General features: G+C 62.1%; 3 protein-coding genes across 3 annotated transcripts in view; 1 reads left to right on the forward strand and 2 right to left on the reverse strand.

Moving 5' to 3' along the window:
* Positions 1 to 194: 194 nt before the first annotated feature.
* MNEG_0785 (hypothetical protein) lies at positions 195 to 4,903 on the reverse strand (the record flags this gene model as incomplete). Its single annotated transcript, XM_014050737.1, has 8 exons — positions 195 to 394; positions 580 to 858; positions 1,093 to 1,296; positions 1,513 to 1,854; positions 2,037 to 2,151; positions 2,410 to 2,535; positions 2,827 to 4,312; positions 4,617 to 4,903. The coding sequence occupies 8 exons, from the start codon at positions 4,901 to 4,903 to the stop codon at positions 195 to 197; spliced, it is 3,039 nt and encodes a 1,012-aa protein (XP_013906191.1).
* Positions 4,904 to 6,533: 1,630 nt separating this feature from the next.
* On the reverse strand, positions 6,534 to 10,971 carry MNEG_0786 (histone acetyltransferase MYST1; the record flags this gene model as incomplete). Its single annotated transcript, XM_014050738.1, has 11 exons — positions 6,534 to 6,677; positions 6,975 to 7,169; positions 7,343 to 7,507; positions 7,926 to 8,045; positions 8,385 to 8,496; positions 8,722 to 8,834; positions 9,068 to 9,181; positions 9,642 to 9,715; positions 10,121 to 10,247; positions 10,470 to 10,667; positions 10,864 to 10,971. 11 exons carry the CDS (start codon positions 10,969 to 10,971, stop codon positions 6,534 to 6,536), a joined length of 1,470 nt encoding a protein of 489 aa, XP_013906192.1.
* Positions 10,972 to 14,085: 3,114 nt separating this feature from the next.
* MNEG_0787 (hypothetical protein) overlaps positions 14,086 to 15,555 on the forward strand; it is a gene marked incomplete at both ends in the record, with an annotated part of 1,948 nt that continues 478 nt past the window's right edge. The window contains 3 exons of the mRNA XM_014050739.1: positions 14,086 to 14,265; positions 14,506 to 14,660; positions 14,962 to 15,405. Coding sequence (XP_013906193.1) covers positions 14,086 to 14,265; positions 14,506 to 14,660; positions 14,962 to 15,405 — 779 coding nt within the window. The remainder of the gene's footprint in view (positions 14,266 to 14,505; positions 14,661 to 14,961; positions 15,406 to 15,555) is intronic.

Raw genomic sequence — 15,555 nt, forward strand, 5'->3', positions numbered from 1 at the left:
GTCCAGGGACACATAGGGCCACAGCTCCTCTGACGGGTGGGGGGAGGGGGGAGGGCGGAAAGGTGGTCAGGAGTCAGACACCCAGGGTTTGGGGGGCGGGGTGGGGGGCGAGGGCTCACATGCACAAGCAGCACACGGCGTTTGGCAATCCGTCAGTCGAAACGAATCCACCCGTAAGGCATCAGGACAGGGTTCTAATCAGCGCCAGCGGGACTGGCATCGGGCCCAAACGCTACGCTTTCTGGCAGCCGCTCACCGGGCAGGCCGTCCCCCGCGCCCTGCAGCACGCCATTCTTATAGAATGCGATGTGGCGCGATGCAGCGTCCATGTCCAGCTGCACTGTCACCAGGTCGCCCTCCGCGTAGGGCTCCGCACAGCGCGTGACCAGCTTGCCTGATGGTTGGGTTGGGTGAAGAGGGCGACGGAGCATGGTGGGTTAGAGGCAGGGCTGCTGAACCCACGGTCAGGGTCGGAAGCTCTGCGCGCGAGAGCCTCCCTGTGGCTTGCGCTATAAAGAGCCCGTCGCTCAACACCCGTCTCGACATCCCGCCTGCCCTGCTAACCCAGCTGGCGCGCACCTGCAACGCGGATGGTGCCGTTGGAGAGGTAGTAGGTGCGGCTCTTCATCTCCTGGGGGTCCGCGTTGAGGTCGTGGCCGCCCACTGTGACGCCGATGAAGAGGTTGCTGTCCTCCACGTGGTTCACGTACACGTTCCAGCTGTGCTGCCCGCTCGCGACGCACAGCGTGCCCAGCACGGTGGCGTAGTCGCCGCCCTCGTTGCTCATCTTGGTCACCGTGAGGCCGTCGATGACGTGCAGGTCGCGCCCAGCACGCACCTCGTCCCAGCGCAGCTCGCCTGGGGGGTTAGCCGCACAAAGGGTGTGGGTGAAGGGTTGGCACGCAACGGGGCGCAGGACGCGTTGGGGCCTGGAGCCTAGTGTGAAGCAAACCTGTCTGCTGGCAGAGGGGCCGCACGGCTGAGCCACTCATTACCCATGACACATGGCTCAGCACAGGACCCAGACGGTTGGCACCAAATATGACCACACCAGCCCCAGCTCCTAGGGGGCTGTGTGCCTCCTGCCCCCACCTGTGTACTCCCCCATGTTGAGCACTGTTGGGCGGTTCTGGATGGTCACCTTGCTCTCCTCGCTGGCCAGAGTCACCACCGCCACCAGGGGCCCAGTGACGCCCGTGAACGCATTGCCCAGGTGGATACCATTGCGGCTGAAGCGCAGCACGCCGTTGGCCAGGTCCATGCCCACCGTCAGCACGTCGCCGTTCTTGAAGGCGCCTGGAGGCAGAGCAGGAAACAGGGTCGGGCGTTGCACCAGATGTTGGGCCGATGAGAAACAATGGGTTGATAGAAATCCCAGGGGTGGGAGAGTGCAGACCCTGCCGCACCAATGCCTGCCCTGCAGACCTCGTGTTTTGCCCTCAAGAGACAGAAGCGGGCACAGCTAGCCCCCGTGCCGAGTGCCAGCCAGCCCAATGTCTGCGCTTGCCTCACCCGTAAACTCCTCCTCGCGGCCGCCAAACCGGCGATCGCCGTCGCTGTGCAGCGCCCAGCCGCAGCCGGCGTCGCCGACGCACTTGGCCGTGTCCATGCCGGGCGCCGCGACGCCGACCCAGATGCCGTCTGGCCCAAGGCTGTCCAGGATGACGTGGAACTCGTGGCAGCCGCGGTCTGCGTACAGGATGGTGCCCGTCACAGTGGAGGCGGCCGCGCTGCTGCTCTTGGTGGCCGTGAGGCAGTTGGAGGACAGCTCCAGGTCAGCGCCGCGGCCCACAGTGTCCCACTCCATGTCCGCCAGGGTGCGCGGCGTACGGTTGAGCGGCAGCGTGTAGGAGCCTGGTGGGGTGGCGGGAAGTCAGGCAGGCGTCAGAGTCCAGGCACGCCAGGGTCCCTCAAGTGTCATGAGGGGCTGCTCCAAGCACAGCTTGCACATGCGATCGTAACAGGATGGTGTGTGTGCCGCCAGCCGCGCAATGCCATTCCACCTGCCCAGCCACGCCCGCCCCGTAATTGCTCACCCAGCAGTGTGATCTGGTCCAGCTCGCTGTCCATCGACACAAAGGGGTAGAGCCGTCCACGGATGCCCCGCGCGCGGCCCTGCTCAATGCCGTTGCGCAGAAACACGATCTCGCCCTAATGGAAAGGACAGGAGGGACAGCAAGAAAGGGGGCAGGTGGAGGACAAGAGCTGCCACTAGCTCCCAAGGATACGTGTAAAGCACCTGGAGTACTGGGCGCGCCCCAACTTGCAGTTTGGCAACTCTTGAATGAGCAACAGCAGCAGTATGGCCATTCACTTTAGCCTGAAACAGGCAGAGAAACAGCACCTGAAAAGCTGCACCCAGGGCTGCGCCTCCCCCTCAACAAACCCGACCCTCCCCCTGGACCCTACCTGATCTGCGTCCAGCACCACGCCCACGATGTCACCCTTGGTGAAGTTGGCGGTGGTTGTGGCAACGCGGCGACCGCCCACTCGGATGACACCATTGCTGAGGTAATAGGTGCGGTCACGCAGGTCCTGGGGGCAGTGCGGCATGGATGCAGGCGGCGGGGTTGGCAGGGGTACACAGGCACTGTTAGAGAGCACCCTCAATGAGAGGGCTCGTCTGGCAGCAGGGCAATCAGCACCTGCGGCTCATCAGTGCGCCATCATGGCATCCAAGCAACCATCGCAGCCGCTGCCCAAGCATGCCTGCCTAGAAGGCCGAAATAATCAACGTTGTTGCCAATATCCACACCCCTGAGCAATGCCACTGGAGGCAAAATATCACACCAGCAAACCCCGGGGGGCAAACACGCGGGCATCCACCTGCGGGTCCTGGTCCAGCGGCATGCACCCCCTGCAGACGCCGATGAAGATGCTGTCCGGCTCGCTGAGGTGGTTGACCTTGACCAGCCACAGGTGCACCCCCGAGATGAAGCCCTGGTTGGCCAGCACCGTGGAGTAGTCGCCAAACACCTCAGACACCTTCTGCACCGAGCGCCCGCTAATGCGCAGGTCGCCGCTGCACGCCTCCGCGTTCCACTCCAGGTCAAGCTGCTGCAGCTTGGTGATGTTGACCAGCCCCGCCTGCAGGTGCTGGTTGGCGCCCTGCAGGAAGGCCAGCGCGGGCGAGATGGGCGCCACCAGCCCAGTGAACGCGCTGCCAAGCAGGTGGCCGTTGCGGAAGAACTTGGCGTAGCCGCCGATGAGGTCCAGGTCCACCGTGATGCAGCAGTGGTTGCTGCTGCTCTCTACAGTCTGCACGCAGCCGTCGAGCGGCGGCGTCGCCGCACCCCCGGGGGCAGTTGGGTTGTTGCCGGGCAGCTTCACCCACACGCCCCACTTTCCGCGCGGCGCTGCCGGAGGAGCCAGAAGACCGCCCGCCGCTACTGCCATGGCACTGCTGCTGCCAGCTACTGCCGCCGCCCCCGCTGCCACTGCCGCCGCAGCAACTGGTGCGCCAGGCGACGCGGCCACTGCATCGGGGGCCACGGCGCCGGGCGCCGCAGCGCCTGGCGCCTGCTGCTGCTGCGCCGCGCCCAGGGCGCGGCCCGCCAGCGCCTGCGGCAGTGACGCGGCGAGGATGCTGCTGCTGGGCGCCTGGCTCTGCTCGGCGTGCACGAGGCCCACAAACACGTGGCCTGGGTGCGGCCCCATGTTGTCCAGCTGCACCGTCCAGCGGTGGCGGCCGCCTGTGAAGGTTGTGGACCCGTGGAACTCGCCGACGCCGGCCGCGTTGGTGGCCGCGGTGGTGTTGTACTTGACGCAGGTGTCCAGGTCCGCCATCTGGATGTCGGCGGTGGCGCTGGTGGGCGAGTACCACGTGAACAGCGGGCTGGGCGTGAGCGCCTCGTGCAGCGACACGACCATGCCAGGCTGCGCCGTGATGAAGGGGTACATCTGCAGCGCGGCGATGCTCGCGCACGGCAGCGCCGCGCGCATCAGCAGCGTGTCGTTGTGCGCGAGGGTCACCATGATGACCGGCTGGCCGTCCTCCTTGGGGGACAGGTCCATCGACAGGATGTCGCCGCGCGCCGGCCGCGCCACGCACGCCGTCGCGCAGATCGCAAACAGCGCCTTGCGCGATGGGTTGTCCACACTCATGGCTGTCACGGGGTTGGCCTTGTTGGGGCCCACGCCGCCGCCGCCGCCGCCGCCGCTGCTGCCAGCGCCTGGCGGCGCGCCTGGCATCGGGCTGCTGCTGCCGGCGCGGCCGCCGGCAGCCGCGCGTGCCGGGCTGCTGGCGCCCATCACAACGTTGACGTTGGCCAGCGCAGGACAAGCCCGCAGGGCTGCCAATCCCCAGGTCACACTGTGATTCGTGAGGGTGTCAAGAGCGCAAATCGATGAAGGAGTGCACAGCGGGCAGCCTACGGTTGCCACGCGCAGGCCTATGCCAACACACCGGCAGCCAGCCCATATGCTCAGTCCAGGCCACAAAGATAAGCAAGGTGCGCAGCGCCAGCTGCCTCGTGCACAAGACGCCCCACGCTTACTGCACATGCTAAAACGCAGGGCTGCCCTGCTCCCCGTCTCAGGCGTGCCCCGTCACGTCTAACGCCCCGCTTCCAATCCCGCCACCAGGACATCCCGGCCCCCTCCACCCCCCCTGTCACCTGTCGACAGGACCGTGCTGCAGGTCGTCCACGCGCAGCTTGATGGTGAGGCCGCCGCAGTAGGCCACAAACTTCATGACCTCCAGCTCCATCACGCCGTAGCATTCCTTTGGGGCGGCGCTGCGGCTGGGCTGCGTGATCTTCTGGCACTCAATCGTCAGCGCTTGGCTGGACAGCGGCCGCGACCACCCGGGGATGATGGCGGTGCTCTTGTGTGCGGGGGCCGGCGGGCGCTGCGCGGCAGCCGGAGCCGCCGCCGCAGCTGGTGGGGGTGCCACGGCTGCCATTGCCAGCAGTGTGCCCTGCGTTCAAGGAAATGCAATGGCTCAGCTCCATGTTTGAAGAGAACGGGCGGGTTGGCTCGCAGCAAAAATACCTCGCAAAGCAGTGCACAGCCCCACCCAGTGACCACCCCTGCACCAAGGATGCTGTTGATGTGGTCTGGACAGCACTTCAGCATAAACTTATAGCGGAGCCCACCTGTAGGACCCTGTCGGGGGTGCTGCTGGAGCCTCCTGCCGGCTGCACTGCTGCTCTGCAAGGTGGCCCTGCTGCTGACGGCCTACGCTGAGTACAAGTGTCTGCTGCTGCTGCGGCTGCTGCTGCTGCTGCTGCTGCTGCCGCCGCCGCTGGGTATTTCAAGACCGGCCAAGACGCGCAGAGCCAAGCGGCGCCACGCTCCCCACAACTGCGCAGAAGTGCAAGGTCACTGGGACCGTGCCTGTGGGATTTTTAAAGTGCGGGTGGCGTCAGCAAGAGCTTGGTGTGCAGATTGCAGCATGGCGGGGCCAAATGCGCAGGTACCACTGCTGGGCCTCAAAAGAGGCATGCCGCTGGCAAAAAGCACACAACGCAAGAGGCCCGAGGCCGGGCACAGCATGCGCGCGACAGTCTCGGCTGCGGGAACGGCCATCCGCGTGCCGTCGCACCAGCAGGCCGGCAGCCCCACTCAAGTCAACACGGACGTCTCACTGTTCGTTTTCACCTCCTGTTATGTCCGAGCTTCGGAGAGCGCTCGGCCCGGGTCCCCGAGCTTTGCAACTTGGTCAGCAGCTGGTGGGATATCAGGGGGAAAAACAGAGGGTGCTTACAAGACACTTTAATCGCATATATAACACCGTCAAGGGACAATAACCCGTCTGTGCAGCAGCAGGGCCCGGATGGTGTTGCACAGCTGCAGGAGCATGGCTTGCCTGCTGACCGCCGTGCCATGATGACTGCTTGAAAGTTCCATATAGTTCCCTAGGCGCTCCTCGGGTACCGGGCCCGATCTCGTTGGTGTTGCTGCTTTACGCGCAAACGGCACACCAAGCCCGGCAAGGGAACTATTCACGTATGTTATCACCGATAAACTGAATTAGCTCGTGCAATAGACGATTGGATAGGGGCAAAGGGCTGAGCGCCGGGCTGAAAACTGATGAGTGCTGCCCAGCTGCCGAGCTCAATGTGCGGGTAGGGGTGTTCCTGAAAGTATCGCAGCTACGATAGCAAATTTTGCGATTAGCTCAGCTCAATCAAGCTCCAAAAACGGCTGACAAGGCCTTTCGCACCGCCCGCAGTGGGTAGCCGCGGCCCGGCTCATGCCGTAACAGCTTGAGCTCAGCTGCGCTTGATCGCAGCGGTTGTCAGGCGGGTCGCCGCGCAAGCGTCGTTTCCACATCTTTTTGTGAAAAATAAATCTTTTTGCCAACTTCATGTTCCATTGCCTGGCTGCTGGTTGGCGCACTCCAGGGTGCCGAGTCAAACACAAGGCTGTGCACGCGCTCGTTGGCGTTGACCATTGATTCCGACCAGTTCCGGCCCCTGACACATGACGTTGTGCCGCTAGGCCACAGCGCGGTGTGGCATGTTGTCTGTGAAGATGAGTTACATGTGTGCCGCGGCTGGTGAGGGCCGCCACATGCGGCCAGCGATCGCTCATGGCCGGTACTTCTCCAGCTCCTTCTCTGCCTGGTACTTTGACCACACGATCTTGGAGGGGTCCACCTCGTGGCCGGGGTTGCCCGCCTCAGCCAGCAGCCGCTTCAGCAGGTCGGGCGGCGCGCAGATGACGTGCTGGCCCTGCACAGGCGCATGGCGCAGCAGGGAGTTGTTGTCGGTGGCCACGCACGGTGTGACCCTGAGGGGCCCGCCCCTGCACAGCCGAGCACGCGGTGCAACCGCGCAGCACAATACTTTCCAGAGGGCCACCAGAGCCGCGTTTGTTTGACGCGTTGCCAGGCGGTCAACAGTGCACGGCAGGGCAAAGCCGTGGGCAGGCGGCAGAGCATTTTCTCCCAGCCCTCAGCCACCCCACAAGGGGCTCTCAATCCTGATCCCTAACTCTCATCCCCCTCCTCCCCCCCCCCCCGCATGTACCTTTTGGTACTGTATGAGGTTTAGGTGTGTGAGCGTGGTGATGATGTCATCTGGGCGAATGCGTGTGGCCTCGCTGAGCTCCTTGATGCTGACGCTCCCCTCCCGTACCATCAGCAGCGGCAGCAGCTGCCGCGTCCAGTAGCCGCGGTATGACACCAGCCCCAGGTCGCTCAGCGGCCGCTCTGGGGTACCCACCTGGAGTTGAAGGCAGTTCGAGTTCCAGCTTGTGGAACGTGCATGCGCGGCGTACTTGCGGGCCAGCTGCACAGGCCTGATGCATGCACGCTGGCCGCCCGAAACCAGCTGCACCTGGCCTCCGACCTTTGACCTCAGTGAGCCCCAGGGCTCCTGTGAGCGGCCAGCCTCACCTTGCCCTCGAGCTTTGAGAGCTCGTAGCTGAATGAGATGAGCAGCTTCCCGTAGCCCTTGCGCTGGTACGCCGGCAGCGCCAGGATGCAGGCCAGGTTGTAGCCCTCCTCTGACGCCTTCTCCTTGGAGAAGTACCCCACGATGTGCGCGCCACGGGAGTCCGTCTTGGGTGGGCAGCCGGGGTTGTATTGGGTGGGAGGGAGGGACGGCGTGCTTAAGGTGCTGCCAAGAGAGTGCTCCTGAGAGTGTCTGTCAGCTGTCCTGAGCGGATCGCCATGGACAAACGCTCCTGAGGATCCAGGTACCCATGCGAAATCCGCCACACACCAACGCACCTACAGATGTCAAGACACTCAACATGGGTGCATGCCAGCCCTAATTCACTTCTGACCGCACACATCACAGTCACATCCACGCATCCACAGCACTGGCAAAACTCATGTCACATCCACGCATCCCCTAAACACACAGACAATCACTTGTGATCATAGCCCCCCTCCATACATATCACTGAGACCCGCAAACCAAGGCACGAGCTGAGCTTCACACACCTGCGGCACCTCCACCCCTGCCCACTCGCACCTCGCAGAGCACGTAGAACAGGAAGAGGTCGACGTCGTAGTAGAGCGTCTTGTGGTCCAGGAACAGCTTGGCCAGGTAGCACAGGTTCTGGCAGAACTGCTTCTCCTTGCGGCCGTCGATCTGCAGGTGTTGGTGCGGCCGGATGCGCGCGCCAGTTGTAGGCAGGGAGGACAAGAGAGGAAGGGTGGCCACCATGGGAAGGGCGATATTCCGTAAGCGCCATGGGAGGGATCCCCTTTCATACATCCTCAAACTCGTCCACGCCTACAAGATAGCCCTTGGCACGCGCGAATCGCGCCGCAAACCTTGCTCCATGCCAACCCCCCCCCACCCACACGCGCATGCGCGCGCACACACACACACACACACACACACACACACACACACACACACGCACGCATGCGGACACACACATGCACGCACGCACACGCGCAAGGGCGCACGCACGCACACACCCACCTCAAAGAAAGATATGTTGTCTTTCCTGTAGATCTCCTCCCCTGGGGGGTGCCGCACCTTGCACTTAGTCAGGTGCCGCAGCAGCTGAGAGCGGCGCTTGAAGAAGTGCAGGCTGAGGTTTTGATGGGGGAAAGAGGAGGGAGCATGGGACGCAGGAGAGAGCGTGGGGAGGTAGGAAGCTGAGACCAGCCGCTGTGGCCCGGTGTGCAAGCAAATCGTGCGGTAAAGGCCCAGCTGCATGACCCTGCTGCCATCCCGCGTACCCGTGCCTGGTCCCTCAAACCCGCCACCCCGTTGCCCCCCTGCTCCCCCGACTCAACCCCCCCCCTCCCCCCACCTGTACTCGCAGAAGTAGAGCTTCTTGCAGCCGTTGTACTCTGGCGGGAAGGGGCTGAAGTACCACGTGTGCATCTCGTGCGGCCCCAGCTGGATGACGTCAATATTTTTCACCTGGAGCAGGGTGGCGGGGAAAGGAGGGCCACGGAGTCAGGGATTGAGGGTTCCTAGGAGCTGTGAGCCTCGGGGGATGCATTCCGCTGGAGGTGTGCACAGGCTTTCAATTCAAGTATCCCCGCTCGGGTGGGCCTCAGAAAAAGAGAAATGGGGTGTCGATGCCAGAGATGCAACGTGAGATCCACACCAACCCGGGCCCCAGTGGCCCCTCCTCCCTCCTCCTTTCCCACCTTTGTGAACTCCTCGTGCTCCCTCAGCTGCTGCGGGTCAAAGTCCCCGTGCTCCTCGTCCGAGGAGTGCTCCTCCACCCGGGACTTCTTCTTGGGCTTGCCGTCAGGGCCCAGCTGGATTGCAGAGGAAGGGGGAGCGGCGACGCCGCGGCAGGGGTGGGACGCATGCAAGGCATAGAGCTTGCGGAGGGGCGCGTGCACACGATGCTGTCGAGCCTCCGCATTTCTCCAAGCAGCAATGTTGGCAGCATGAAGGCCGGACGTGAAATTCTGGTGGAAAGGGTGGCATCTTGTGCATGCATGTGCAAGCCCCGGCAAGAATGGACACGAGCGCCCACGCACTCACGCACACACGCACTGAAAAGCAGGCATCAACACACACAAACGCACATGATCGTTTACACAACCTCGTTCACACACATACAAGCATGCGCGCACATGCACACGTACGCGCGTGCACCCCCACGCATACGCACGCTCACACACACGCGCACGTACGTAGCCAGATGCACTCAGCAATGCAAGCCCGACGGCCTACCACACGAAAGCCATTTTCCAGGCAGCCCCCACCCACCTCCACAACCTCAGGCTCCACCGTCGCCAGGTCAAAGTCCGCGGTCGACACCCAGTCATCCATGCGCCGGTTCACTGCAGAGGAGCGGGTGGCGGCAAAGGTGACGGCAGCCTGAGATGTGGAATGGTGAGGTGGCATCATCAGGCGACACAGCTGACATCCAGACTTGACAAGATGCTAGAGCTATGGTCCGTGGGCCACAGCAAGCCCCTTGCCATCAAAACGTCAGGTGAACATTTGGGGCTGCCGGCCAGCGTTTGTTTTTAACACCTGTACAACCACCTTACACTCACCCACACTCATGATGGCTCCAATCCATGGCCCCTCTCTCTCTCTCTCACACACACACACACACACACACACATACCCTGCCCTGCTAACCGCACACGCAGTGCACCTTCCAACCCAGGGCGTTTCTGCTCCTTCTGTCCCCCTCCATTGTCCCCCAACCCCAACAAACCATCAAGCCCTGGGCTCACTCCTGTGGTAGTGTACGTAGTACTCCCACGCGCCCGGCGCGTCAGGGTCCCCCTCCCACCCGGGGGTGCGCCGCCGCTCCAGGATGCGGCAGCCATAGTAGTTGCCATCAGTCCACTTGCAACTGACCTGCGTGGCAAGGTCGGCGTAGGGGCGGGCAACAATGGAGAGAGTCCAATATGGAGGTGAGGTGTTTGGGGGGCACGGACCCGAACCGAAGTTGCAACACGGAATGGTGGTGGCTGCATAAACAGCCAGCTGTGCCGCGGCACAGCGGCGCGCCCTGAGTCTCCATGCCCTGAACCAGCATCACTCCCCGCTCAAAGCAGACATCCGATATTGCCACCTCACCCGTGTGTTGAGCTCAAGCGGCAGCTTCACATCCGCCTCGGGGATGGGCACCCGCCCCGATGTGCTGGGCAACGCCATGGGGTCCACCGCCATGGGCATCGGCGCGTCCAGCGCCATGGGGGCAGACCCCGCAGCTGCCACAGCCTGGAGGTCACCCTCAGAGGGCGCAAGACGCACGCGCTTGCCCTTGCCGACGCCCTAGGGGGTGGGAAGGAGCAGAACAGGCATTTGGGATGGACACGTGACACGTGTCCATCCCAAAGGGGTGCAGAGGCTGCGAGCTGGGACGGCCGCAACCTTGCACATGCGTTTGCACTTTTGCCAGGTGCTTGCCGTCTCTGTCCCCCGCGAATTGCATGTGAAGCAAAGCACTTGCGTGTGCGCGCTCGCTCACCTTTCCACTGCCAGTCTGGGCGAGTGGCGGTGGAGTGGCGCCCTCAGGGCCAGAGCCCGCAGCCTTCTCGGAGTCTGCGCCCTTCTCCGACCGCCTGATCGCCGTCATAGCGGCCGCTTCAGGAAGCCCTGCGCAGTGAGACACAAAAGATGTGGTGAGTGGCTGTCTTCGCTAGGGCGGCCACCGAGCCCGTGCTGCTGCGTCGCTCCTCGTGCACGCGCTGCACGCGCTTCACGCGCGGCTTCGAATAGTGCTAGTCGCTGCAGTGCTCGCACTCAATCCTTGCATCTGGCATGCATTACGACACGATTTCCCTTCTTGAACACGCAGAGGGCACTCGCCTCTGGCGTGTTTGTGTCCCTGCTGTTCGAAGCGCCAGCCACGGGCCCAGCTGACACCTGTATCTGATATGTGCACAGATACACACACCTATTACGACTGTCTGGCCAAGCCTTGCGCTAGATCACGCGCCCAAAAACACCGAGTGCACAGAGCAATACCGGTAAACAAACAGATGTGGTCCGGCGCAGTGCGTGTACCGCATGCGATCATCAGGGCCTTGGGCGAGCACCTGCGAAGAAGAGGCGCCACGGGTTGACCAGATGAGGGTCAGCAGGGGTGAGGTTCACTCCCTCCCCCCCCCCCACCCACCCACAGTGCGGCCGCTTGCCTGGTGCCAACAGCAGGCCGTTGCATACCTGCTGGCGTCATCGACAACACGATCGCAGGGCACATTGGCTGGCATGTTTTTCGTGTTAACGTCTTCGCGGCACTTCACCGCTGGCAATGCACGCACGCATGGGCGCAGGCAACCAACTGACTGGCCTGCAGGTGGCCTGTGCCTGGCCTGCACTGCACTAGAGTTTAGTTGATACATGTGCTTGATCAGCAGCTGCTTATCTTATGTCCATATTGCGTGCTGCGCTTGGTCCGTACCGTCGTGCTCTGTGAAGCGTTGCTGCCCGCGGCTTTGTGCATTTCTAGCTTTGCAACCACAGAAATCGCCAATGACAGCTCAAAGAACTCCTCCGACCCTGAATTCCGTCCAACCAATAACCCCGACCCACTCGCCTGATCAGTGATCCTACTCATCCAATTACGAGTGCGCTGCGAGTGCATGGGCCAGGGGCGCTTGGGACGGAACGGAATGCCATCATAGAGGTTTCCTAGCAGGGCTGACCTGAGGTTTAAACAGTTCTGAAACCACACTCTTGTTGCTACAGGGCTGACCAGCACGGCTGCAGTGTATGCCAGCCTCCACTCGCGTGCACGTGATCACAGCACACCCCATCCAATTAGAGCCATCACTATCATTTGCGGGCTCCCAAAAGCACGGATTGAGCCCTGCCAGGAAAAATCTTGAGGGAATGACATTCCAAAGCACACTTGTATCTAAGTATTATGTGTGTACGCCATCACATCAACACAAGCAGCTTGTCTCCAAGGCCGGCTTCATGAGGTGACATGAGCAAGTGACCGTCTCCATTGATTACACGTGGATGATGTGTGAAACCTTTCGGCGTCGTCTCAGGATCGCTTGTTGCACATATCAATGAACGCTGGTTTATCATCGGGGAGGTTAGTCATGCGACAGACACAGTTGATGTCGACCAACAATCGAAGCTATCCCCTGTGTATTTCTTGCGATGACGTGCCTGGTGACACTGGGATGGCACGTTGCGTGGGCTGGGGTGATGCTCGCACATTCGCTTTGAGCGAATGACATAAATAGAAGTATACCTCAACTACCTTGGAGTCGTAGTCGGCCGTCACCGTCTCACCGGGGATCAAAGGAGCAGGTGTGCGGCAAGCAGCGGAGTGCACAAAGCGAGTGGGGTATCCCTCCCCGTACCCATTCCACCGGGACTCGTATCACAAAAGCACCTGAGCGCGACGGCGAGTTGATCAGAGCGGCAGAAGGGGCTTGAGCTCGGGTTACAGAAAAAAGCGGCAAAGGGCGCAAATGCACGGTGCGTGCTCGTGCTTGTGCAGGGGAGATCCTGGAGACGGTGAGAGACTGCCCACACTAGAGGATTGGGGGGTCCAATCCGGTCTGTGCAGCAAAGGATTGGCTGCCCTGCAATATTTTGAAAAATGTTATATATCGAATCTAAGCCAATCTGTGCGTGTGGGCGCGTTCGGATGCCGCACGGCAAAGTTGGCCACGAATCCAGCACGAACGCCAATCCACCCCCTGGGGACTGGATTGGCCGCGAATCCGGGTGCGTATTTCGTGGCTTTCCTGGTACAGCCACTGGTGCAAAAAATGTTATAATTGATGTATCGCAGTTTTAGATGCTAAAGGTCACGACTAGCAACCCGGGGCGCGAAGCCATACGTCTGGGCATTCGAGGCCGCACTCTGCTTCTTTAATGCGTAAAAGCATTGTAAGCAATAGTTATAAGCATATGATGCGCGTTCGGCGTGACAATAGCAGCAGCAGGCTCTCCTCGAGGTCCACCATGATCGCTATGATCTGCCCTGCTGGGCCCCGCCTGACATCAATCAGTGATATAAATGATATATAGAGCCATGTGGCCCCGAGGGTTGCACGATATGAACGACTTCCACTCGCGAATCCACTGGTGTGGGCACTTGCGTTCCGCATTTGCCGGAAACCAGTCACGCGAATCCTAGCGAAATTAAATCCGAAGTGTCATATAAAGAGCAATTCTGCGCAAAAGTGGGACCAATCCCTGGCGACCCCAATCCAATCCCAGGTGTGGGCAGTCTCTGAGGTAACAGAGCCACAACGTTGGTGCCTGTTGGTTAAGGGTGGCTGGTGAAGGCGAGAAGGTGCAGATGAGTCACATAAAACTGACTGCAGTCTTCCAGCATTGCACCACCAGTGATTGGGCATCATGATCAGTCCTAACCTTGCCGAGAAAGTGGTCATCGGTGTGCAGCTTCGTCCGCCGACCAAATATTCACCTGACATAGTTTTGAACGCCAAATTTAGGAACGTCTGGTTCCTAATTTTTCGGCTGTTTGCTCACAGGCCTGGCCAGGGAGCTTGCAAGTAGCTTCCTGTCGTCCTGTATTCCGCCCGGCTCCCAAGCGTGTTCAGGCACCGCACATACATGGCACGCGATCGTGTCTTCACGCTGACATACTCTCAGAACGGGTAGATCGCGGCACGCTCCCACCACCGGACCACTTCACCGCAACTTGGGCCAATAGCAGGGGCTGCCTTGCACATTCGCCCACTTCCTGTCAACGCAGATGGCAGAGCGTCCTGACGGTTCAGGCGGTGCTGGCGGCGCGCCGCAGCAGTCTGGCGCCGTCGGGGTTGGTGGTGGTGCCGGGGACCTTGGCGTCGACTACGCCTGGCTGCAGGAGCAGCTGGCTGAGCTGGGCAGGCAGCTGGGTGCTGTGGCTCTTGAAGACGAATTTGAGGACGAGGTGTGACCCGTGTGGCCTTGGCGGGGGTTTTCTGCGGCGGCGCTGTGCTCTTCGCACTTCGCCTTTCGTGCTGGCCCGCTGCCTTTGCAAATGCCGGGTTTGTGTTGGCCATTCGCAGCGCCATCTGATGCTGAGACACTCAAGGCATTGAAGTGGCAAATGGCACGGCGCAGCACGCGCTGCATCGACGTGTCAACAGACACCCTTGCTCTTGGCCTTGGCACACACCTGTTATCCCAGTACGAGGAGTGGGATGACCCCAGTGGCGGCCTGCTGAGCAGCATTTTTGAAGCCTGCGAGAACGACTCCCCGGACGAGCTGGCGCCGCTGCTGGAGAAGCTCAAGGGCAGCGGATGGGGCGTCAACGCCATCGGCCCAGACGGCGACACACCGCTGTGAGGGGGACGGGTGCAGGCAGGGGGGGATGCCGCAGTCGTGGTTGGGACAAGGGGTGGCTGGTTCTTGTGTGTCCCCTATGACCAGTCACACCCGCAGGCACCTCCGCTGTGCAGCAAAGACGGCCCCGATTGTTTATGCGGCAACCGCCCTGCACATGAATTTGCATCATCCCAAACACACATTCGCGCCAACCGTTTGGGGCTGCAGGCATCGATGCGTGCATGCGCGTCGTTCGCCTCTGCTGCGCCGCGCCCCCCGCACGACCCCAGCGCACGGCCTCCACGTCCGCGACCGCAGGCACACCGCTGCGCTGTACGGCAGTGAGGCGTGCGTGGAGCTGCTCCTGGCAGCGGGCGCGCGCGCGGACGCCCTCAACCCGGAGGATGGCACCTCTGTGCTGCACGACGCCGCGGCGGGTGGCTACACCACCATCCTGCGTATCCTGGTCGATGCGGCGCGCACGCAGCTGCTGCACGGCGCGGACGGGCCAGGGGCGGGAGGAGCGGCTGGCGATGAGCCGCCAGCGGCAGAGGCGACGGCGGGCAGCGCGGATGGGCGGACGGACTCGCCGTCAGCTGTTGCGCAGGGGCAGGAGCAGCAGGATCAGGGGCAGGAGCAGGAGCAGCAGCAGCAGCAGCAGCAGGAACGTGCAGGCGAGGCAGGAGGGGAGGACGTCGTGGCGACAGCGTCACGGCCCCAGCAGCCCAAGACGCTGCTGGAGCTCATCAACGCGGCAGACAGGTGCGTACAACAAGCAGGCTAGGGTTGACGTGCAGCAGGCCATGCCGCCGCCTGGGACGCTGTGGGGCTGGTGTACCACGACACAGCCCCAAGGGCGCTCGCCACCCCCACACATCCTCAACGGCCCCCGATGGCTCCCCCCCCCCCCCC

The sequence above is a fragment of the Monoraphidium neglectum genome (assembly GCF_000611645.1).
Source record: "Monoraphidium neglectum strain SAG 48.87 unplaced genomic scaffold scaffold00068, whole genome shotgun sequence".
In the NCBI taxonomy this organism is placed as follows: domain Eukaryota; kingdom Viridiplantae; phylum Chlorophyta; class Chlorophyceae; order Sphaeropleales; family Selenastraceae; genus Monoraphidium; species Monoraphidium neglectum.